General features: G+C 35.0%; 1 protein-coding gene across 8 annotated transcripts in view; it reads right to left on the minus strand.

The window, feature by feature from the left end:
* COP1 (COP1 E3 ubiquitin ligase) overlaps nucleotides 1-26,681 on the minus strand; it is a 285,059-nt gene that overhangs the window by 73,227 nt on the left and 185,151 nt on the right. For 7 of the 8 annotated variants that reach the window (XR_004348688.1, XM_032624416.1, XM_032624425.1 and 4 more), the window contains one exon: nucleotides 24,419-24,535. The exons of the other annotated variant lie outside the window; for it this stretch is intronic. Coding sequence is in view for 6 of the 7 variants with exons in the window: in XM_032624416.1 (XP_032480307.1) it covers nucleotides 24,419-24,535 (117 nt within the window). In the remaining variant the exon portion in view is untranslated. The remainder of the gene's footprint in view (nucleotides 1-24,418; nucleotides 24,536-26,681) is intronic. 8 annotated transcript variants of the gene reach the window in all.

Consider the following 26,681-nt stretch of genomic DNA (forward strand, 5'->3'; position numbering starts at 1 on the left):
CTGAAAGAAAGCTAATCTTTGGAAACAGAAAGATCAAGCAAGTATAAGTTAAATAATACAAATGCACACGGAATACTTTGGAAGCATTTGCTTTTAACACCAGCTCTGAATCTGGTTGTTAGATCTTTGTTTATCATTTGAGAAAGAATCAGAAACTGTCATTGCTTATTTTTTTTATCGTATATAAAACCCTAGAAAGACATATTAACTTTAGCCCACTATTATGTACGCTTTACTTTATGAGTCACCCCTCCTTACCAGTCTGCAAAAGATGCACAAGCAATTGTGATATTCTCCTAGTGTCACAGAAGTAGCAACTATCTATCTGTACATTAGAGATTAAGCCACAATCATCAAATCAGCAGCAGTTAAAAACAAACGAATAAGTTTTCCAGTTCTACACATAAGGTGCTTAGAAGTTAACACTCCATCCTAACAACAACTAAAAGGTAAACAGACTAAAAAATCAACAACTATTCTAGGATCCATAAGAGAGATGAGGGCCAAGGTCAACCACTGACACAAAGATTGGAAAGACAAAAGCAGATACAGGGAGTCATAGCTTATCAGAGCAGAGACTCACAAGGAGAAATTGCCATGGGGAACCAGAATCTGGGTATAAAAATTTGAACTGTAACAGGTGAGTTGCTGAAGGCTCAGTGTGGACAAGTCTAAGAGTTAAAAATTCCAGAAGGATCCAGTCATAGGAGTCCTCCATAATTCTGTCAGATTTATTTCTAGAAGCTTGATCAGGTTCTTAAAGGCAGCATGCAGAGGACTTTTAGAGCAGTGAAAATACTCTATATGATACTATGATGATGAATACATTTGTCCAAATCCACAGAACGTACAATACCACAAGTGAACTGGTGATTATGATGTGTCAATGTATATTCATCAATTGTAACGAATGTACCACTCTGGAGGGAGATATTGATAATTGGGGGTTATGCATGGGTAGGGCAGGAGATATAGGGGAACTCTCTGTTATCTCCCTCTCAATTTTGGTGTGAACCTAAAACTGTACTAAAAAAAAAAAAGTCTTTAAAAAGAAGTCTCAGTTATGTATCAATATATTTTCCCAAAATTAAAAACAAAAACTCAGTTAAGAAAAAGTAGCAGAAACATTTATAATATCCTCCCTGGCTTAACTTACTTAGAACCTCAGGATATAAAACCGATTAAAGTAAGAGCTGCTCTGGTTAGAGCCCAAGGAGGAACAGGAGCCCTTTTCTAAGCCCCTTCTCTCCCTACATTTGGCTTTCCTTCCCACCTGCCAACTCTTGAGAAATCTGAAGAGACAGAATTTGAAAATTAATAATTTTATTATTGATCACTATGAAAAAATGACTTCCTTTATTTTTTCCCAAATTTATCTCTATTTATGGTAGGGAGAGAGTATATTAATGAATTTTTAATGCTTAATTCCAAAGTTCATGGGCAAATAAATACTTTTACAAATCGCTACTATGACCACTCCCAAATCCAGTTCAAAATATCAATAACACCTATTTTTTTCAATATCTATTTGTGTATGTTCATGATTTGTTGGTTTTAATTATCTCTGATGGAAGAAAGTGTGTTTCCCCTAAAAGAGTTTCTCTTGTGCTGTCTCTAAAACTAGACCGGCAACAGGGAAAATATTGTTTAAATCTTCATACTCACTAATACGACCCAGTACAATGTTCTATACATAGACATTAGTGGCTAAACAATGATATCATTGTAAGCTTTATCACTTGGAAACGCAGAAAAATATGTATCACGTATAGAAAAGTCTTAATGTTTGTGTTTGTTATTTGAATTCATCTGAAAGTATACACAATGAATTACTTGTGGAATATATAGTTTTATTACCATACTGCTGTAATAGGTTACAGATAAACATAAACCACACAATCTAAAATATTCACAGTGGCTTATAAAACATTAAATAAGCACAAAATGTGGGCAAAATTTCCTGGTTTCACAGTTTGCCTTCTTTAGAATCAGTCTCTACATAATAAAATGTGTGCTAATTACCAGGGAAATTTAAGGATCTGTTTTCCTCTTCTGCTTAGTAGGTGATATTTTTTAAACAATTAGATTTTTATAAAATTATTCAAACATCATAAATCTAAATTCAGAGGCAATGTCTTGCAAATCTAAATGGCTGTAGAAATATAAAATGGGCATGCCCACACTAGAAATAAAAGACTGAAATACATACTCAAAATGCAGTAGAAAATTATTTCCTCAATGTAGTAGAAAATTATTTCCTAGTTTGCTAAGTTTATGTCTAGCCAAACTAACCACCTGTAAAAATATGTGAATATTTACTTTGTGAGAATTAATTTGCTTCAGTCTTTACTGATCTGCTTTACTTCAATCTCTTTTCACAAAATGGTTGTCTAAATTAATGGTAGTAGGAAAGAACCAAAAGAAAAAAAAAAAAAACTAAATAGTTTTTATACAGCATTTAGCTGAAAACTTTTAAAATTTTAATAAAATAACCCAATCAGGGGATTTGGTCTTTGAACTGGTAAATTTAATCTGTTTCAATTTACTGTGTTCAGATTAGTCAGATGTTTGGATTAACTCTCATCACCTTAGTTTTTACTTTTTATCCTGGCTTTTTCTATGGTTCTTCATTTCCTTGTTTCCTGCCTGCTATAGATTGAGTTCTTTTTAATACAGATTGAGTTTTCTCTCCTACTGTAGGTCTGGAAGTAGAGATTCTATTTCTATTCTTTAATGATTATGCTTAAAATTGTAGAATGAACGTATGACTTGAAGAACAAAGTTAATTAATATTGTTACACAGATTATACAAAAACCTTAGATTGTTTTCCATTTCATCAATACTCCTCCAAAACCTCGGTTACACTTTGTCCAAATTTTTACTTCCATCTTTTTAAAACATCCAAATGAGTCTCATTTTTCTATTATTGTTGTTGTTGTTTTATTCAGTCAATGCTAAGATTTACCCACATTTATGAATTTCTTTGCTCACAAGATTTCACTCCTTGTATTTTATTCAATTCTTGATTTAATTCTCTTCTTTTGTCTGTTTCTCTGTGGTGGGGGCAAGAAGAAGCAGCATCCTATGCCATGAAGTCAGTGGTTAGAATTCTCAGGGGTCCAGCTCCTCTCCACCACTCAGAGCCCAGGCTAAGACAAAGTTTCTGGAGATTTCCCCATGTAGATATGCAGATAGGCAATTACAACACCCTAGGTACACACTTCCCAGGTCCACATCACCTGTTCCCTCCCCACTAACTCTTCAATATCCAGGTCTCTGGATTACTGAGGCCAGCAACTTTCCATCACCACCAGGCAACATAACTTCAGCTCACATGTTTACTTCTCTGGTTTTTATATTCTGCCTTGTTTGTGACCCTTTGTGATTTCAATACTTTATAAGCTATGCATCTAAAATAATATTTTATATATTTTATCTAAAATAATGATTATGTAAAATAAATAAAATGTTTATTGGCAGAGGATTTTCGGTTTATCTAGTCTATCACATTGTTAGAACCAGAACTCCCTTTTGAGAATTTTATTACTTCAATTGGTATAACCATTTGTGGCAAGTTTCAAAATAAAAGACTGATTAACCCTTCACTACGTCAAGTAACTACTTTTCTGGTGTATTTCACAGCTGTCCCTCCATTTCCAGAGGTACTTTCATCCAACCCAGGGTATTATTATTAATATAAAGTATATTTTTATATTAAGTGTCTTTCTATAGCAAGTGTCTTTCTATAGCAGTAATATAATAGGTAGACTCCATGCAAGTAAATGATTGAAAACTAATCTAAAATGGAGAATTTAAGTGCAAAAGATAATGTAGATTTGGGGTTCAGTCTATTTAATGACCTCCTTTATGCTTTTTTTAAAGTCATAATGAATCCTATTATCTCAATAATAACAGTTCATAAGAAAAAACAATTTGGTTTTTCTCTTTTACTAGACAGATTTGGTCCTTATGTTTTGCTAAATGCTATTAAAACAGAGACTTAGTATTTTAATTCAGTTATGTTCATCAGACAAAAACAGCTTTCTTACTATGACATATAAAGGGTCTTCATTATTTAGCCTACATCTGCATTTCCAAATTCTTGTTCCACCAATTCAGGAACCTGTAAATATTTTTAGCATAGTTATTCTTGTCGAAGGAGAAGACAGAGGGGTACACATGAAAATGATATAAGGAGCAATTTCAGAATACAAATGCTTGGTCTCCTCTCTGAAGATTCTAATTCAGTAGGTCTATGATAGGGCCCAGACATGAATAATGTTTCAGCTTCTCAAAAAACACTGATATGTCTCATAATGTAAAAACACTATTCTAATGCTACTTTTTACAACATACTATAACTTATTTGCTTGTCTGCGTTATCTAACTGTAACATCTTGAGGGGTAGGATTACTTGTTTTTGTATACATAGTAACAAATACAAAGTTATTTTAAAAATAAGTGTTTGTGAAGTTAATAATTCAATGATATAATTCTGATGAAAAGAATTCCGTATCCTGATTAATGTGATAGAGGGGGTAATTTTTTTTTCTAATGGCACATGGTCTAGTTCCTCTAATCACTATTTACTTTCCCTTTAGGGACTATAAGAAATCTTTAGATATATGTTACACATTGCATAAGCAGATCTGTAATTAAAGTGGAGACTACAAAGTTCATGTGCTTAGGCTGATCAGTATCATAACATTCTATTTGTGGAGCCGGAGTGCAGCTAAGTATCACTTACCTGGTGGTCTCACAAGATGTTTCAACCCAGAATGACCACAGCTTCCTAATACTAACACACCCCTACTATGTGTCTTCTAATATAATTTTATTCAGAATTCAGTATTCTAGAGTTATACAAAATCAAGTGGCTGCTTTTGTTTCTATTTTCTGCAATTTATATCTGGAATAGAACCATCTTTTTGTATCCATGCATCCATCCTCCACCTAACCATCTGTCCATCCATCCATGCAAGTAGGGTTACTAACATCTTAAACTTATCACAGTTCCAGAGCTAATTAAACCACAGTTTTTGGTTGCTTGAAAAATCTTTGTTTTTATTTGTAAAAAAAGATTTTTTGGCTGGATATAGAACTAGGGGTTAAAAAAACTTTTTAGCACTTTAAATGTGTGGTAGGTCCATTGGTTTTTGGTCTGTATAGTTTATAATGAGAAGGTTGCTATAACTTTTATCTTTCACAGTATATTTCTCTGTCTTCAAGATTTCTCTTTGTTTTGGACATTTTGACTATGATATACCTAGGTATTTTTGGTCTGTTTGTTTTTATTGTGTTTGAGGTTCTGTGAACTTCTAGTATCTAAGGTTGGTTACCTTTCACCCATCTTGAAAAATTCTTGATCTTTATCTCTTCAAATATTTCTTCTTTCCTTTTCTTTCCTTCTGCTTTTACAACTCCAATTACAAGTATGTTTGACTGTTTGACATTGTCCAGCAACTCTTTGCTACTGTGTTCTGTCTTTCCCTCCCACTCTTTTCTTTGTGTTTCACTCTGGATAATTTCTATTGACCTATCTTCAAGTTCATCTAGTTTTTTCTTAGTTTGTATCCAATCTGCTGATAAGCACATCAAAGAAGTCTTTGTTTCCGACATTAAGATTTGTATTTCCAGTATTTCCATTTCACTTTTAAAAAATACTTTGCATTTCTCAGGTGAAATTCTTTATCTTTTCAAGCACGTTGTTTATCTTTCCCACTGGATCCTTTAACATGTAATCATTTATTTTAAAATTTCTGTCTCATACCCCAACATCTGCGTTATCTATAAAACGAAAGAGTCCTTTGAGTCTTGACAACAGGATGCTTATTCTTACTTATTTGTATACCACATACTTTTAAATTAAAGGTAAGAGATCATACATAGAACAGTAGACTCTGAGGTAAACAGTATTTCTGCCTGGAAATGAGTACCTCTTTTTCTGTCAGGCAATTAGTGTGATGGAATCAACTATCCTAGTCAGTGGCTGAGCTGAGTTTTGGTTTTGGTTGTTAAGCTCACTGTTGTTAACTGCATCACAGGCTTCAAATTTTTCCAGCAATGACCTGTCAACACTTTGTGCTTAGTGTGGTCCTGGGGCAAGAGAAACTCTTCTCAGTATTCCTGCTCTACTGTTATTTTTGAACAATTCCTGCATGTCTGAGCCTAGGAGAGGGTCTTTCTCCATGTTACTGCCCCTCCCCTGGTGGTAGAGGACTCTTTCTTGTTTTTCTGGTGATAGGATTCTGTTTGGAGAGGGGTTCTCAGTTCTTCTGTTCCATCATGAGTCCTAGGAAGGGTGCAAATGCCTGAGTTTCTGGTATGGGGCTTCTTAAGCATTCCAACCCCTCACCATCATGGCAGGCAAATTCTACATAGCATCTGAGGCAGGTCTTAGACAAGAGAGAGTTTTCATGCCACTCAATCAGTAGTAGTAGATCTCTGCTTTGTATGATGCAGCATCCTGAGCCCAAGAAGTTTTCCTGCTTCTCTCCTAAGAGCTTAAAGCTTCTGCTCGATATGAGAAGAGGGTCTGGAGAAAAAGGTGATATTTTGTGCTGGTCTTTCATCAGGAACTCATCACTTCATGAACTTCTGACTGTCACTGACGCAGGTTACTCTCTTGCCTCATTCATTTTGTGAGCAGCCAGTGGAGGGCCATGGAGAAAAGCTTATGAGTAAGTGTGCATTCCTCTTTTGTTCTGGACTTCTAATTATTCTACACTGCTTTGCCAGCCCACACTTGGCCTTTAAGAATGCATTAACATTTTAGCTCATTTCTTCTTACCAGCTTCTATGGTGGCTACTTCTTCCTCTTGTGGTCTGCAAATGTTCATATGTCCTAGCTTTCCTTGGAGGGGCTTGGCATTCCTTGGAATTCAGTTACCCTGCCTTGTGACTTCAGCTCTCTGACAGGCAGGGGTCAAGAAAAGTTATAATTTTGTAGCTCATATAGTTTTTCTGTTTTTAAGATGAGGGTAGCATTTCTCATGGAAGAGAAAAAGAAGGAAAGGGAAAAAGAAGTAAGGGGAGTTGAGAGAAAGCACTAGAGAACATGAGCAAGCAAGAGTCAGTGCATGTACAGGCAAGGAAAAAAGTTTCTGAGATTCTGAACTTCTTTCTACAACCACAGATGGTTCTACAATAGTTGAGAGAGTTCAGGTTTTCAGATTCATGCATGAATTTATGAAAAAAATCCACATCTTACTAAAACTCCTTGATTTATATCATAAAAATACATATTTATTTACAATTAAAATATTTAATTTTTTATTTAATGTTGTGCAATAACTCATTTAAAGACTAATCTAACAATTAAAGCATTTAGCACCTGATTTTTGACTAGTAATAGCCACTCATTGATTCTCTGCCACCTACAATGATCTATCTATATCTGTCCCAAAATTAACTAACCAAGTAGACTTCTAATTTTTTTTCTAAAAGAATACTAAAAAACTATACCCTCATAAATTTTTAAATCGATGTCTAAAATTTTTCATCATTTGCCATTTATAACATATTTAAATGACATTTAAAAATATGAATTAAGTATATCTAATGAAATCTAAACATCACAGTAATTTGATGTCAAACATCATCCACTAAAAAATATACAGGAACACGATATTCTTTAAGAGTGGAAAACTTCACGTAATCTTTTCCTTGAATTTGTATTTTTGTTCCCCTTGCAAAATAAAATGTATCCCATAGATTTTATACTGTCTTTTTTTTTTTTTTTTTTTTTGCTGTACGCGGGCCTCTCACTGTTGTGGCCTCTCCCGTTGTGGAGCACAGGCTCCGGACGCACAGGTTCAGCGGCCATGGCTCACAGGCCCAGCTGCTCCGCGGCATGTGGGATCTTCCCGGACCGGGGCACAAACCTGTGCCCCCTGCATCGGCAGGTGGACTTTCAGCCACCAGGGAAGCCCTATACTGTCTTTTTAGGCTAAGTCTTATTTAGCATTCTCTCTTCTTTGAAAAAACGATGTATATAATACAAACATTAATTTTCTGTGACCAAAATGCTCTAATTGTAAGATATTTTCTCCATTTGAGTTACTATTAAAATTATCAGTATACAATTGATAAAAAACAACAAATCTTGATAATTATTAAACAAAAGTAATATTTTATTAGAAATACAGGTTGTGGCACACCCTCTCCCTCTGCCTTTTGTACTGACTGTGTTCTGGTAACTACAAATGAATATTACCTACTCTTAGAATTCCATTCTTATTGTTCAGCATTAATTCTATTCCTATAGTTCATTTATATATTTATACAGATATAGTCATAGAAATGTAAAATTTCCTCACAGTAATGTCATTCAATTTTTTAAATCCCAAGTTTGTGCCAAAAATCACACAGCCACTTATTATCAAAAATATTTTTAATGATCTGACATCTTTATTGGACCAGTCTTTAATTTTTTATTGAATACAAAGAACTAGAACCATCTACCTTGCTACCTAGTAATGAAGAGTATTTTAAAATAAGAATTTTTGCAAAGTACTAAAACGGGTTTACCAACATCAAATCAAATGTGCAGAAACACAATCCCTTATCCCAAGCACTTGGGGCAGATAAGTTTCATAATTCTGAATTTTTCAGACTTTGAAAGGAAATATGCTTCATATTATGCAACACTCCAAGTAAGGTCTATGTCCACATTCTGTAATCAAATACATTAATATTTCTACTGGAAAACTTATGAACAATTACATGAAGTAGGATATATAAAGATAAGTAGCTCTGCTCTGTATCTAATCACGCCATCAAATGAAAATGAGTTTTTGGTATTCAGAGCTTTCTAGATTTTCAAATCGCAGATAATGGACTATGGACCAGTATTAATTATACCTGTTTATTTGTCCAATTGAAGTAAGAAGATCTACGTTCAATATTTGGTGCTAATGGCTTCTTTGCTTTGCTCCCATGGAGCTTGAGAATAAGGAACAATGCAAACGTTTTTTGGCAATACTCAGAAGAAGAAAAAAGTCCTTTAAAGAAAAAAAAACTTCACCCACTTTCACTCTCTTACTCAACAAATACCTAAAGTAAAAGAACTCAAAGTACAAAATATATTTTTTCTAATGCCATGTTTCTTAATAGAAATACCTGTAAGACAAAGAATGACAGCAAGTTACTCTAGTAACATTTAGAAGAAACATCCCTTTGTCAGATAATCCTGAGGGTTTTACAACCTGGTAAAATGTACCATGTTAAGGTTCATGATAATGAGAAATATGTTTTTCTCTTGTAAAACAGAAAAAAGCTATTATAAAAGTTGAAATATGGGGACTTCCCTGGGGTTCCAGTGGTTAAGACTTCAACTTCTGGGGACTTCCCTGATGGCGCCTGCCAATGTAGGGGACACAGGTTTGAACCCTGGTCCAGGAAGATCCCACATGCTGCAGAGCAACTAAGCCCGTGCTCCATAACTACTGAAGCTTGTGCTCCAGAGCCTGCATGCCACAAATACTGAGCCCAAGTGCCACAACTACTGAAGCCTGCGCTCCTAGAGCCTGTGCTCCACAACAAGAGAAGCCACCAAAATGAGAAGCCTGTACACTGCAACGAAGAGTAGGCCCTGCTCCCCGCAGCTAGAGAAAGTCCACGCACAGCAATGAAGACCCAATGCAGCCTAATTAATTAATTTAAAAAATTAAAAGACTTCACCTTCCAATGCAGGGGGTGCGGGTTTGATCCCTGGTCGAGGAGCTAAGACCCCCACATGCCTCGTGGCCAAAAAAGCAAAACAAAAAACAGAAGCAATACTGGAACAAATTCAATAAAGACTTTAAAAATGGTCCACATCAAAAAAAAAAAAAAAAACCTTTAAAAAAAAAAGTTGAAGTGGAAAAGGAGAACTGGAATGATACCTCAGGCTTCACTATCAGGCATATCAACTTACGTATGAAATTTGAGGACCTAAAAGTTGATGTTCTTAAATCTGTAAGTTTCTACACAAACCCTAAATGCTTTTAGTGCTCCATCAGGGTTTTCTTACTCCAGTTTGGAGACCTTTGCTTCAGATTACATGTCAAGTATTTAAGCATGTACTTCTATATGTGAAGATTTTATAAAGCATGTGCCTAAAGGTAGCAGAGTATTTTTACATAGATTTTTTTTCCTGTGCTTTCAGAGAAGTGGAATCCAGTGAATGTGATATAGTTGGCTAAAGTACACTGATACTCTATAAGTAATGATTTTTTATAAACAGAAGATGATTAGAGCCTTGATAATTATGTAGAGAAATAGCCTTTATTCATTCAATATCATAAAATTTCCCAGAACAGTGTACTGATTAGCCATTGCCACAAAATTGCTGTGTAACAAACTATTCTAAATTTTAGTAGCTTAGAACAGTCATTTATTTTCACAGATCTGAGGGACAGCTTAGGGTTAGCTGATTTCAGTAGAGCTTATTTATTTGTCTGGAGGTTGGATGATTTGGCTGGGGCAAGTCAGTACCACTCCAAGTGGCTTTCTTCCTCCCCCTGGAACCAGTAGCTAGCTTGAGTAAGTTCTCTTCATGGTGATGGCAGAGGGGAAAGAGTAAGTAAGCCCAACTGTGAAAGCATATTTCAAACTTCTGGTCAATTTCACACCTAACCATCACTTGGGCCAAAGCAAGTCACATGGCCAAGTCTAGAGTCAGGGTGGAGTTGTTTCCCACAGTGGGAAAGCACTGTTTAGTGTCAAAGTACATAAATACAGGGAAGGATAAAGAACTGAAACCAAAAATGCAATTTAATATAAATATTAAAATCTGAAACAAATCTTTCAGCATCTTATAATAGCTTAATATTAATAGAGACCAATTAAATTGGCTCTTGGCTCTGTTGTTAAAGTAAAATTTGTAGAGTCTAAAACACAGTTTATATAGCTTAAGATGAATTCAGAACCACTAGAGGAAGAAGTGACTCTTAAAATACTAAGAGGTGCAAGCACTGAATTTATACCTTAGATAGTCACAGAAAGATGAAATAATTATCACTAAACAGAAAGAAAGCTAGCTTAGATAGGATTTCGAGCTTTTGGTTTGTAATACTGACATGCAATCTATATGTTCTATTTTAAACTAAGATCTCTAGGGGGATAAAGAATAGTCACATTTTATTTAATTCAATTAAGCCCTTTAAGATAATATTTTAACCATGGTCTCTGTCTAGTGATATCTAACTCAGACACTAGTACCTAAATTTTATATTTTCTGGAGCAGCCCTTTATAATATAGCCTATTCTCCAATCCTCATTCTAATTCTCCCACTAAAGAAATAATCTATAAATTACATGATTCATCACTCTACTACTGTGTTAAGTATCAATATATTAAAAAAAAAACTAACCTTGCAAACAAAATGTGAAAACACCAAATAAATATTTAAATTCAGAAAAAATGATTTAAATTTTTTAACATAGGTTTTTCAAAAATATTTAAAGTATTTCATATGACAGATTTATAATGACCTACAACAGTAAGCCACATTTACAAGTCAATTTTTTAAAACCTCAATGAGGAAAAACACATTTTCTGGAACACTTTAAGTAAATCACATATATCAGGATGTAAAAACCTTCTCTTATTGAGTGAATATCTGAATAAACAATGACAATCTTATCTATTCTGGCATTAAGCTTATTCTAAAAATTCCCTTAAACATAACCCATCCTAGCTGTCTGTAGGTGCTTGCAGAAAGGAACATAAATGATGTAACTGAAACTGAAGTGTTAGTGGCTTACTGGGAAGAGAAACAACAAAAATTGATGAAGTCTCAATCTTTTATTAAAAAAAAAAAAAAGAGAGACTACCATGAATTTTTATTCACTTAAACCATTTTCACTTATAACTGCCAAAAACTCAATTATAAGAAGTTTCTATTGTAATATCTTAAAAGTATTTAATGATATATTTTATGAATTTTCTATATGCTAAATTTTTAGCATTTGTTTAAATTAGTCTACATCTTTTCCATCTTTTTAAAAAAAATTTCTTTCTGATTTGGAAAGTAGCCTGCATATAGACAGTTTATAAACATGTGAAAAGTTTCAACATCTTTGTAACTACTACAGTGATTACAACTACAATATTAAAGCCTCCTGTACATCACATTTTTTTTTCCTCCTTCTGAGAGGTAACTGCTATATTTGAAATTAGAACAATTATTTCCTTTTTTTTTTAGTGGTTTGACCACATATTCCTATGGTCAATGTACATATTCCTAAACACTGTAGTTTGTTTTACATGCTCATGAATAGAATTGTACTGTGCATTTTTCTGTGACTTTCATTCAACATTTATTATGCTTGTTACTCATCCACATCAGTTCATGGAGCTGCAGTTCATTCATTTTCACTGTTGAATACGTTCTACAGTGTGAATATGCAACTACATACATTATTTAAACACATGTTTCTCTAGGGCAAGGTTTCTCAAACTTTAGAGTGCATAAGAATTACCTGGGGAGCCTGTTAAAAAACAGGTTCCTGGGGTCCACCTTCAGAAATTCTGATTCAGTAGGTCTTGGTCAGGGTGTTAGAATTTGCATTTCTTACAAGCTCCTAGGTGATGCTGATGCTGATGCTGTGCAGAATACGATTTGAAGAGCAAAGCTGTAGGATGTATTTATCATTTCCTTATTTATTTGAAAGAGTTCTTCATGTAATATAGATATGAAGATTTCTGTCATTTATATGTGTTCTACATATTTTCTCTCAATTAATGACTTTTTAAGAAATTATTTTCCAGGTATTATTTGGTAAATAGAAGTTTTTAATTTTACTGTAGCCAAATTTATCTACCTTTTATTTATGGCTAATACTTTTTGTATCTTAAAGCCTTCCCTATTACAAGATCATGAAGATATTCTCTCTTAACTCATTTTCTAAATACTTTATATTTTGCTATTCACATCTAGGTTGTGTGGTGACCTGGAATCGATTGTGTATTATATGGCGCATGAATTATGACATCATTTTCCCACACCAATTGTCCAACTATGAAAATTCCATATTTTCCAAACTCCTATGCAATATGATCTTTGCCAGGTATCAAACATCCATGCATTTGTAAGTCTATTTTTGGTTCTGTTCCACTAGTCTATCTATTCCTGTGCCAAAATAAAACTGTTTTCATTTATCTTTCCTTATCCTTGTTTTACATGTGTCTCTTGTAAAGAGTATATTATTGCATTTTGAACATTTTAACTAGTCTGTTAATCTGCAGCTTTAACTTGCAGCTGTTAAGTCGTTTCCATTTACAATAATTAGATACATCTGAATTTCTATCAGCTTATTTTCTGTTTTTTAGCTATCCCAAATTTTCTATGCTTCTCCCCCTTTCAATTCTCATTTCCTTTATGATTAGCCAAATATTCTACTCCTCCCCCCTGACCCCAATAATAATTTGAATTTTGTGCTTTGCTTCTATTATTTTAATGATCTTTCTAGAAAGCGTATCATGTATTTCGTACTTTCCCGTGTTTGTAGTGACTGCTCAATATTAGTTTCAAAAAAATGAATGATCAACCGAATAATAAATGCCTGACTTTAAAATATCTCTGCATTTAATATGAATATAAAATTTCCTGTGAAGCCCTTTTTTTAAAAAGATCTAGCTAAACGACACTTACAGCCTGGAAGGCAAGACAGACATAAACAGGTGAAAGATTTACTAGGTGCCTCAAAGTTGTTCTTAAATTCTAGACTATCAAAAGTAGATTTTACAACAAAATAATAGAATAGTTTGTTTCCTGAATATTGGCGTTATGCATGCCACTTCCATTTGCATTCAAACCGATTACTTAGAAACTTGAAAACAAAATGTCCTTGATGTAGTATAGGTAACTGAAACACATGTTCATGAATGCTCTGATGCTAATTAAGATTTATTAAATAAATATTCAGACATTTAATTTATTTAAATGTGAAGGAAAAGACATCCCCACTGGCAACCACTATATAAAATAAAAAACAAGGCAGATTTATGAACCTAACAAACCTAAAATATTTCCCATTAAATAAAGACAGAAAAAATGTTTAAGATATCCTAAGCACTTACATATCTATCAAGTTTCTCCATGTTAGCTCTATAAAATGAAACTAAACCTAACACCAGGTTCTTAAGTTGAAAGGGATGAATTATATTTTGGGGACAGATATAGGAGGAAGGCATGGAAGAGCAGAAGGTAGTCCAAAAATTCACATCAGAGATCTAAAGATAACCTAAAACTATGTGTATTTTACATAATGTGCATGTTCATCTTTTAGAATCCATCTTGATTCTTAAAAACAACAAATATTCTAAAAAAGAAAAATACCTATTGGTCATCTCCACAAAAAAAGCTCCCTATCTATGGAAAGACACTTGTAAAAGTATTTTAAGAAGTACCTCTGAAGAGACAGTTTAATAATGTGTGATCAAGGGGAACTTAAGCTTTATCTGTAACATATCAAAGTTGAGACTGAGGATTTAACCTTGTACTACTTGTATAATTAAATATAAACAATTTTTAAATGATTACATACATTTTTAAAAGTGGAAGATACATATGTAAGATACGTAGTCTCAACTTTACTGAGAATCAAGAAATCTTTATGAAAGACGAAGCTTTATAAAAATTCTTCTCAGTGAAAATTTTCAAAGAATAAACAACATAAGTCAAGTATAAGGAATACTGACAGCAATCATGGAGCGCCTAGAACAGAAAGCAAAGGACTCTGTATTTATTCTTTAAACAATAAGAAACCACTGCAAGTTTGAGAGTCAGGAAAGTAATATCAGTACTTAAAAATTAATTAATCAACAAAACCAAACCAACCAAAAAGGTTATTTTTTCCTTTTGAAGACTAAGAGTTATCACATATCAAATCACAAAAACTAGAAAGTATTGAAAATGGGAAAACAAATGGTATATGTTTATGTGTATGAACTGTTTAGTTTGCTGACAGTAACAAAGAGTTTACAGCAACCAAAACTGAAAGTGTTTGTTGAGAACACAGTTTAAATAGAATATTTCAGAATTCCTGTTTGTTTGTTCTAGAAACATTATTCCTTCCCAGTGAATATGTTATTAGTATAAATATCAATCTTGAATCAGAATAATATGAATCTTACCTTTGATTTATATCACTAATTTCTGGGGGGAAAAACACAACTATTATTACTTTAAAGAATATAACTTAGGAGTACCCACATTTCTGATCTGTTATACTAATTACAGTTTTAAAACTTGCAAAATGCTTCAAGTTAGTAAGCAAGCAACTCTACCATTCTATTAAAACCACAGATGGTTAGTAGTTCTATTTATTTTAGTCTTACAATGTTCTCTCAAACTGGCTTTAGAGAAGATGAATTGGAAAGAAATGGTTTTTCTACCTTTTTCTACTCAATAAGAAAACATCATGTAGTAATCAACTAACAAGACAATTAATAAACACCTTTACCGTTAGGTCAAAAAACTTGCTCTGCTAAATGGATACAAAAACAAGACCGTATATATGTTGTCTACAAGAGACCCACTTCAGACCTAGGGACACACCACACACAGACTGAAAGTGAGGGGATGGAAAAAGATATTCCATGCAAAAGGAAATCAAAAGAAAGCTGGAGGTATTCCCTGGTGGTGCAGTGGTTGAGAATCTGCCTGCTAATGCAGGGGACACGGGTTCGAGACCTGGTCTGGGAGGATGCCACATGCCGCAGGGCAACTAGGCCCGTGAGCCACAACTACTGAGCCTGCGCGTCTGGAGCCTGTGCTCCACAACAAGAGAGGCCGCGATAGTGAGAGGCCTGTGCACCGTGATGAAGAGTGGCTCCCGCTTGCCACAACCAGAGAAAGCCCTCACACAGAAACGAAGACCCAACACAGCAAAAATCAATTAATTAATAAACTTCTACCCCCAACATCTTCTAAAAGAAAAAAAAAGAAAGAAAGCTGGAGTAGCAATTCTCATATCAGACAAAATAGACTTTAAAATAAAGACTATTACAAGAGACAAGGAAGGACACTACATAATGATCAAGGGATCAATCCAAGAAGAAGATATAACAAATATAGATATATATGCACCCAACATAGGAGCACCTCAATACATAAGGCAACTGCTTACAGCTATAAAAGAGGAAATCGACAGTGACACAATAATAGTGGGGAAATTTAACACCTCACTTACACCAAATGACAGATCAAAAAAACAGAAAATTAATAAGGAAACACAAGCTTTAAATGACACAACAGACCTGATAGATTTAATTGATATTTATAGGACATTCCATCCAAAAACAGCAGATTACACTTTCTTCTCAAGTGCGCATGGAACAATCTCCAGGATAGATCATACCTTGGGTCACAATTCAAGACTCAGTAAATCTAAGAAAATTGAAATCATACCAAGCATATTTTCTGATCACAACGCTATGAGATTAGAAATCAATTACAGGGAAAAAAACGTAAAAAACACAAACACATGGAGGCTAAACAATACGTTATTAAATAACAAAGAGATCAATGAAGAAATCAAAGAGCAAATCAAAACACACCTAGAGACAAATGAAAATGAAAACATGACTATCCAAAACCTATGGGATGCAGCAAAAGCAGATCTAAGAGGGAAGTTTATAGCAATACAATCCTACCTCAAGAAACAAGAAAAATCTCAAATAAACAACCTAACCTTACACCTAAAGCAACTAAAGAAAGAACAAACAAAACCCAAAGTTAGCAGAAGGAAAGAAATCATAAAAATCAGAACAAAAATAAATGAAATAGAAACAAAGAATGCAATAACAAACATCAATAAAACTAAAAGTTGGTTCTTTGAGAAGATTAACAAAATTGATAAACCATTAGCCAGACTCATCCAGAAAAAGAGGGAGAGGACTCAAATCAATAAAATTAGAAATGAAAGAGGAGAAGTTACAACAGACACCGAAGAAATACAAAGCATCCTAAGAGACCACTACAAGCAACTCTATGCCAACAAAATGGACAACCTAGAAGAAATGGACAAATTCTTAGAAAGGCATAGCCTTCCAAGACTGAACGAGGAAAAAACAGAAAATATGAACAGACCAATCACAAGTAATGAAGTTGAAACTGTGATTAAAAACCTTCCAACAAACCAAAGTCCACGACCGCATGGTTTCACAGGTGAATTCTATCAAACATTTAGAGAAGAGCTAACACCCATCCTTCTCAAACTCTTCCAAAAAACTGCAGAGGAAGGAACACTCCCAAACTCATTATAGGAGGCCACCATCACCCTGACACCAAAACTAGACAAAGATACTACCAAAAAAGAAATTTACAGAACAATATCACTCATGAATATACATGCAAAATTCCTCAACAAATAACTAGCTAACAGAATCCAACAACACATTAAAAGGATCATACACCATGATCAAGTGGGATATATCCCAGAGATGCAAGGATTCTTCAATATATGCAAATCAATCAATGTGATACACCATACTAACAAACTGAAGAAGAAAAACCAAATGATCACCACAATAGATGCAGAAAAATCTTCTGACAAAATTCAACACCCATTTATGATAAAAACTCTCCAGAAAGTGGGCACAGACGGAACCTACCTCAACATAATAAAGGCCATATACGACAAACCCACAGCAAACATCATTCTTAATGGAGAAAAACTGAAAGCATTTCCTCTAAGATCAGGAAGAAGACAAGGATGTCCACTCTTACCACTATTATTCAACATAGTTTTGGAAGTTCAAGCCACAGCAATCAGAGAAGAAAAAGAAATAAAATGAATACAAACTGGAAAAGAAGTAAAACTGTCACTGTTTGCAGATGACATGATACTATACATAGAGAATCCTAAAGATGCCACCAATTAACTACTAGAGCTAATCAATGAATTCGGTAAAGTAGCAGGATACAAATTTAATGCACAGAAATCTCTTGCATTCCTATACACTCATGATGAAAAATCTTAAAGAGAAATTAAGGAAACACTCCCATTTACCACTGCAACAACAAAAAATAAAATACCTAGGAATAAACCTAGGCAGGGAGACAAAAGACCTGTATGCAGAAAACTATAAGACACTGATGAAAGAAATTAAAAACACAAAAAGATGAGGAGATATACCATGTTTTTGGATTGGAAGAATCAACACTGTGAAAACGACTATACTACCAAAAGCAATCTACAGATTCAATACAATCCCTGTCAAATTACCAAAGGCATTTTTTACAGAACTAGAACAAATAATCTTAAAATTTGTATGCAGGCACAAAAGACCCTGAATAGCCAAAGCAGTCTTGCGGGAAAAAAAGAGAGCTGGAGGAATCAGACTCCCTGACTTCAGACTATACTACACGCTACAGTAACCAAGACAATATCGTTCTGGCACAAAAACAGAAATAAAGATCAATGGAACAGGATAGAAAGCATCGAGATAAACCCACAAACCTATGGTCAACTAATCTATGACAAAGGAGGCAAGGATATACAATGGTGAAAAAACAGTCTCTTCAATAAATGGTGCTAGGAAAACTGGACAGTCACATGTAAAATAATGAAATTAGAACACTCCCTAACACCATACACAGAAATAAACTCAAACTGGATAAGAGACCTAAATGTAAGAACAGACACTATAAAACTCTTAGAGGAAAACACAGGAAGAACACTCTTTGACATAAATCACAGCAAGATCTTTTTTGACCCACTTCCTAGAATGGAAATAAAAAGAAAAATAAACAAATGGGACCTAATGAAACTTAAAAGCATTTGCACAGCAAAGGAAACTACAAACAAGATGAAAAGACAACACTCAGAATGGGAGAAAATATTTGCAAATGAATCGACGGACAAAGGATTAATCCCCAAAATATATAAACAGCTCATGCAGCTCAGTATTAAAAAAACAAACAACACAATCCAAAAATGGGCAGAAGACCTAAATAGACATTTCTCCAAAGAAGACATGCAGATGGCCAAAAAGCACATGAAAAGCTGCTCAACATCACTAATTATTAGTGATATGCAAATCAAAACTACAATGAGATATCACCTCATACCAGTTAGAATGGGCATCATCAGAAAAATTACAAACAATAAATGCTGGAGAGGGCATGGAGAAAAGGGAACCCTCTTGCACAGTTGGTGGGAATGTAATTGATAGAGCCACTATGGAGAACAGTATGTAGGTTCCTTCAAAAACTAAAAATAGAACTACCATATGACCCAGCAATCCCACTACTGGGCATATACCCTGAGAAAACTATAATTCAAAAAGACACATGCACCCCATGTTCATTGCAGCACTATTTACAATAGCCAGGGCATGGAAGCAACCTAAATGCCCATTGACAGACGAATGGATAAAGAAAATGTGGTACATATATACAATGGAATATTACTAAGCCATAAAAAGGAACGAAATTGGGTCATTTGTAGAGACACGGATGGATCTAGAGACTGTCATACAGAGTGAAGTAAGTCAGAAAGAGAAAAAAAGATATCGTATATTAACGCATATATGTGGAACCTAGAAAAATGGTACAGATGAACTGGTTTTCACAGCAAAAATTGAGACACAGATGTAGAGAACAAACGTATGAACACCAAGGGGGGAAAGTGGCGGTGGGAGGGTAGTGGTGTGGTGAATTGGGAGATTGGATTGACATATATATACTTAAATGTATAAAATGGATAACTAATAAGAAACTGCTATATAAAAAAATAAATTAAATAAAATTTAAAAATTAAAAAAAAAAGAAGACATTCCCCATGACGATTTTAAGAAAAAAATGAAAAGGAAAGAAAAAAAGAAATGAAGGAAACAACAGCAAAGATCAATAACCCTAAAAGTTGGTTTTTGAGAAGATAAACAAAATTTATAAACCATTAGCCAGACTCATCAAGAAAAAAAGGGAGAAGATGCAAATCAACAGAATTAGAAATGAAAAACGAGAAGTAACAAATGACACTGCAGAAATACACATGATCATGAGAGCTTACTACAAGCACCTATATGCCAATAAAATGGACAACCTGGAAGAGATGGACAATATCTTAGAAAAGCACAACTTTCCAAGACTGAACCAGGAAGAAATAGAAAATATAAACAGACCAATCACAATCACTGAAATTGAGACTGTGATTAAAAATCTTCCAACAAACAAAAGCCCAGGCCCAGATGGCTTCACAGGAGAATTCTATCAAACATTTAGAGAAGACCTAACACCTATCCTTCTCAAACTCTTTCAAAAGATATCAGAGGGAGGAACACTCCCAAACTCATTCTACGAGGCCACCATCACCCTGATACCAAAATCAGACAAAGATGTCAAAAAGAAAGAAAACTACAGGCCAATATCGCTGATGAACACAGATGCAAAAATCCTCAACAAAATACTAGCAAACAGAATCCAACAGCACATTAAAAGAATCATACACCATGATCAAGTGGGGTTTACCCCAGGAATGCAAGGATTTTTCAGTATATGCAAATCAATCAATGTGATAAACCATATTATCAGGTTGAAGGAGAAAAACCATATGATCATCTCAATAGATGTAGAAAAAGCTTTCCACAAATTTCAACACCCATTTATGATAAAAACCCTCCAGAAAGTAGGCATAGAGGGAACATACCTCAACATAATCAAGGCCATATATGACAAACCCACAGCCAATATCATTCTCAATGGTGAAAAATTGAAAGCATTTCCTCTAAGATGAAGAACAAGACAAGGTTGTCCACTCTCACCACTATTATTCAACATAGTTTTGGAGGTTTTAGTCAAAGCAATGAGAGAAAAAAAAGAAATAAAAGCAATACAAATCTGAAAAGGAGATGTAAACCTGTCACTGTTTGCAGATGACATGATACTATACATAGAGAATCCTAAAGATGCCACCAGAAAACTACTAGAGCTAATGAATGAATTTGGTAAAGTTGCAGGATACAAAATTAATGCACAGAAATCTCTTGCCTTCCTATACACTAATGATGAAAGATCCAAAAGAGAAATTAAGGAAACACTCCCATTTACCATTGCAACAAAAATACCTAGGAATAAACCTACCTAAGGAGACAAATGGCCTGTATGCAGAAAACTATAAGACACTGATGAAAGAAATTAAAGATGATACAAACAGATGGAGAGATATACCATGTTCTTGGATTGGAAGAGTCAACATTGTGAAAAGGACTATACTACCCAAAGCAATCTACAGATTCAGTGCAATCCCTATCAAACTACCACTGACATTTTTCACAGAACTAGAACAAAAAATTTCACAATTTGTATGGAAACACAAAAGACCCCGAATAGCCAAAGCAATCTTGAGAAAGAAAAACGGGCTGGAGGAATCAGGCTCCTGGACTTCAGACTATACTACAAAGCTACAGTAATCAAGACAGTATGGGGCTTCCCTGGTGGCGCAGTGGTTGAGAACCTGCCTGCCAATGCAGGGGACACGGGTTCGAGCCCTGGTCTGGGAAGATCCCACATGCCGTGGAGCAACTGGGCCCGTGAGCCACAACTACTGAGCCTGTGCTCCGCAACAAGAGAGGCTGCGATAGTGAGAGGCCCACGCACCGCAATGAAGAGTGGCTCCCGCTTGCCGCAACTAGAGAAAGCCCTCGTACAGAAACGAAGACCCAACAAAGCAAAAATAAATAAATAAATAATAAAATAAAGGCATTCCTTAAAAAAAAAAAAGACAGTATGGTACTGGCACAATACCTGGAATATAGATCAACAGAATAGGATAGAAAGCCCAGAGATAAACCCACACACATATGGTCACCGTATCTTTGATAAAGGAGGGAAGAATATACAATGGAGAAGACACAGACTCTTCAATAAGTGGTGCTGGGAAAACTGGACAGCTACATGTAAAAGAATGAAATTAGAACACTCCCTAACACCATACACAAAAATAAAGTCAAAATGGATTAAAGACCTAAATGTAAGGCTAGACACTATAATCTCTTAGAGGAAAACACAGGCAGAACACTCTATGACATAAATCACAGCAAGATCCTTTTTGACCCACCTCCTAGAGAAATGAAAATAAAAACAAAAATAAACAAATGGGACAAAAATGTTACATGGGACCTAATGAAACTTAAAAGCTTTTGCACAGCAAAGGAATAACTAAACAAGACGAAAAGACAACTTTCAGAATGGGAGAAAATAGATGCAAATGAAGCAACTGACGAACGACTAATCTCCAAAATTTAGAAGCGGCTCCTGCAGCTCAATATCATAAAAACAAACAACCCAATCCAAAGATGGGCAGAAGACCTAAACAGACATTTCTCCAAAGAAGATATACAGATTGCCAACAAACACATGAAAGGACGCTCAACATCACTAATCATTAGAGAAATGCAAATCAAAACTCTGATGAGGTAGCACCTCACACCAGTCAGAATGGCCATCATCAAAAAATCCACAAACAATAAAGGCTGGAGAGCGTGTGGAGAAAAGGGAACCCTCTTGCACTGTTGGTGGGAATGTAAATTGATACAGCCACTATGGAGAACAGTATGGAGGTTCCTTAAAAAACTACAAATAGAACTACCATACGACCCAGCAATCCCACTACTGGGCATATACCCTGAGAAAACCATAATTCAAAAAGAGTCATGTACCACAGTGTTCATTGCAGCTCTGTTTACAATAGCCAGGACATGGAAGCAACCTAAATGTCCATCGACAGATGAATGGATAAAGAAGATGTGGCACATAGATACAATGGAATATTACTCAGCCATAAGAAGAAACAAAACTGAGTTATTTGTCATGAGGTGGATGGACCTAGAGTGTGTCATACAGAGTGAGGTAAGTCAGAAAGAGAAAAACAGTACCATATGCTAACACATATATATGGAATCTTAAAAAGAAAAAAAAAAAAGATAGTTATGAAGAACCTAGGGGCAGGAGAGGAATGAAGATGCAGACGTAGAGAATGGACTTGAGGACATGGACGGGGAGGGGGAAGGGTAAGCCCGGATGAAGTGAGAGAGTGGCATGGACTGATATACACTACCAAATGTAAAATAGCTAGTGGGAAGCAGCCTCACAGCACAGGGAGATCAGCTCAGTGCTCTGTGACCACCTAGAGGGGTGGGATAGGGAGGATGGGAGGGAGATGCAAGAGGGAGGGGATATGGGAATATATGTATACATATAGCTGATTCACTCTGTTATAAAGCAGAAACCAACACACCATTGTAAAATAATTATACTCCAATAAAGATGTTAAAAAAGAAATAAAAACTCGTAACCAAAAAAAAAAAAATTGATGGCCATTGGTGGGTATGTTTATAATATTAAAAGCTCAAAAAGCTACTCTAATTAAATCACTGATAAAAAATTAATAATAATAACTAAGTAATTATTGAGCATCATTTTCGAAGAGCTTTACAGACAGCATCTTCCTTTCATAATCGTCATAAGAGACCCAAAAGGCTATCTCTATTTTAAAGATAAGGAACTTGGGGAGAGAAGTTTTGCCCAAAGTAACATTTCTAGTCAGAGACTAAACAGGGATTTAAATAAGGGAAGAGTAGGTCCCAATGGAAAAGAGCAGCATGTGGAGGGGGGAAAAAAATCTATCTGCTAATGAAAAGAGAATTCTACCCACATATACATGTTCATCCATACCCTCCTGGAATTTAATTAGGAAATTATGCCAGTATGCAAGTGAAATAAATAGTAAGTTGGAATAAGGAAAAGATGTTATGACAAATTAAGATTTAAATTTACCTTTTTACAAGGTAATATTGTGTTCATGATATGGTGCTAGATTATCTTTTTTTTTACTCAAGATTATCAATAAAAAAAGGAATCAAGAATCAAGGAGATTTAACAATGCTAAAGTTAAATTACAGGTGTTTACTGCTTTAGTAAACATTCAAGGTAGGAATTCAGATATAGAAGACAAAGGAATTATGAGTAAAAGTGACCATATAATTTATCTTCCAACCCATAACACTTGTGAGAATGAAAGAAAGCCCTATCAGTAATCATGATGGTAAGACAAATTGAAGGAATTATTAGGTTTCCTTTAATTAAAAAAAAAAAGGTTTCCTGTGTCTAAACAATACAGCTTCATTGTTTAAACATCATTATGACCTAAGTTTGTAAACAAATAAGCATTATTCATGCATGCAAAGACTCAGAGGAACAAAAATAATCAACAAACCCATCTCTATGTATTAGACATGGGAGACAGAACACTGAAATTAAGGCACAGCAATTAATGAGTAAAAATGGCATACCACATAGTTCTAATTTAGAGTATAATAATGAAAATAAAGTTTAAACCTACAAAGAAAGTTATTCATTTTAAAACGTTCTTTTATCTTAGTCATGAAAACCAACAACAAAAGAAGACAAATCTTTCATTTCTTACCTGCACAGCCGAAAGCCAGATGGTATCTAGAAGAGGGGCTGAATTTAACACAGCACACGTTAGCCTTTGCCTCAATGCTTGCCACCGAGTTGTCTAGGTTGGTAGACCATAGCTTCACTAAGAGTAAGGAACAATAAAAATGAAAATAAACAATACATAGGCCAGTGCTTCTGTAACTGAGAAAGTCTGCTTATTGCTACAGCTATCTTTTCACGCTAATCTACGCATTTTGGTTTACTAGGATCAAAAATGTTTAACCTGAATGAATGAATAATAGAACAGTATATTTAAACCAACAGAACTTAGTTTCAAAGTCAGAAAATATTATATAGTCAATATATCTCATAACTAAGGCATAAAAGACAGGTTAAAACAAAGCAATCTGAAATACATGTGTATTTGCCTTAGTATTCTTTAAACAGTGTGTGTGTGTGTATGAGTAAGGCAACTACATGGTTTATCGTCCAACCTATTACACTTTTGAGAACCTCACATACACACATACACACACATTTTCACCTGTACGATATATATCAGATTGTATATATGATATATACACAAATATCTTTTAAAGTACCTGGGAGCAGTTCTTATTTCATCTTTCAATTAAGAATTCCATGATTTAAAAATTTTACATGGGAACTTAGTTGTATGATTTAGTACGTCTAAAGTAACAGATGACAGAATTGCTTAGCTGAACTTTAAAATTTAGCTTTAATATTTGATATTTAGTCCATTCCAATGGTATATATTGAGATTTGTAAGGATTAGGGAGTGAAAAGCTGACTGATCAGAGCAGGTCAGATCTGAAAGCAGAAGTATAAAAGTGAGATGTTATCTTGTGAGTTACCAGAGCAACCATATCATTTTTAAACAAAAATGTCTTAGTAGACACTAGAATACAAATAGACTTTCAAGATACAAGTTACGATCCTGGTTGCACATTAGGATTAATAACAAACAATAACAACGACAAAAGCCTTCCTAACCCATCATTCTATGGGTCCCAATGTCTCATCAGGACAGTGCCCAGATGGGGTCCAGGTATTGGTGGTTTTTTAAAAGGCTCTCCGGGGGCTTCCCTGGTAGCGCAATGGTTAAGAATCCACCTGCCAGTGCAGGGGACACGGGTTCAAGCCCTGGTCCAGGAAGATCTCACATGCCTCAGAGCAACTAAGCCTGTGTGCCACAGCTACTGAGCCTGAGCTCCAGAGCCCGCAAGCCACAACTACTGAGCCCATGTGCCACAACTACTGAAGCCCACGCACCTAAAGCCTGTGCTCCACAACAAGAGAAGCCGACGCAATGAGAAGCCTGCGTACTGCAATGAAGGTCCAACGCAGCCAAAAATAAATAAATTAATTTAAAAAAAAAAAGCTTTCTGAGTGATTCTAATGTGTAAAGCAGAGTTGAAAACCAAAATATAGAGCTGGAGGCATAATAAAATTTTAGAATCTTTTTAGGATTATTAATACAGTGATCTTTAAATAGGAGTGAAAAACATAAAAATGGTTCCAACAACTACCACTTCTATGAATGTTATTTCATAAGAATAGAGACTTCCTCTGTGTGAACAGGATCATTTATCTTCTATGAACAGAATTTCACAAGAATAGAAAATTTCTTTAAATATGTGAAACCTCTGAATAAAAATTAATCATTAAAAAAAGTTATTTAAAACCTGATGAATTGGGCTTCCCTGGTGGCGCAGTGGTTGAGAGTCCGCCTGCCGACGCAGGGGACACGGGTTTGTGCCCCGGTCCGGCAGGATCCCACATGCTGCGGAGCGGCTGGGCCCATGAGCCATGGCCGCTGAGCCTGCGCGTCCGGGGCCTGTGCTCCGCAACGGGAGAGGCCCGCATGCCGCAAAAAAAAAAAAAACAAAGAAAATACCTGATGAATCTATTAGCCTTCCCAGAGAAACATAAGATACTCATTACTAAAATAAAAAAATAACAGTTTTAAATAGAAATGTTTGATTTGTTTCATGTTATTTTCCAATAGGAATCGTGCTATTTCAGTCAACATACAATTGTTCAGGCAATTAAGATACACAATTCTGAGATGAGATGGCTAGCTGTAATTAAAAGTCTGCATGTCAAATAGTACTTATAGATTAGAATATCAAGTGGTAGGACTGTACTCTAACAGCGTGGCAAGCCAAAGTTAATCCACAACAAATATTTATGGAGCACCTACTAATCCCATAACCTCACTACTAATCACTAAGAACCTTTACAAACAAGGGTTATATATCAGTGTT

This window comes from Phocoena sinus, chromosome 1 (assembly GCF_008692025.1).
Source record: "Phocoena sinus isolate mPhoSin1 chromosome 1, mPhoSin1.pri, whole genome shotgun sequence".
Taxonomy (NCBI): domain Eukaryota; kingdom Metazoa; phylum Chordata; class Mammalia; order Artiodactyla; family Phocoenidae; genus Phocoena; species Phocoena sinus.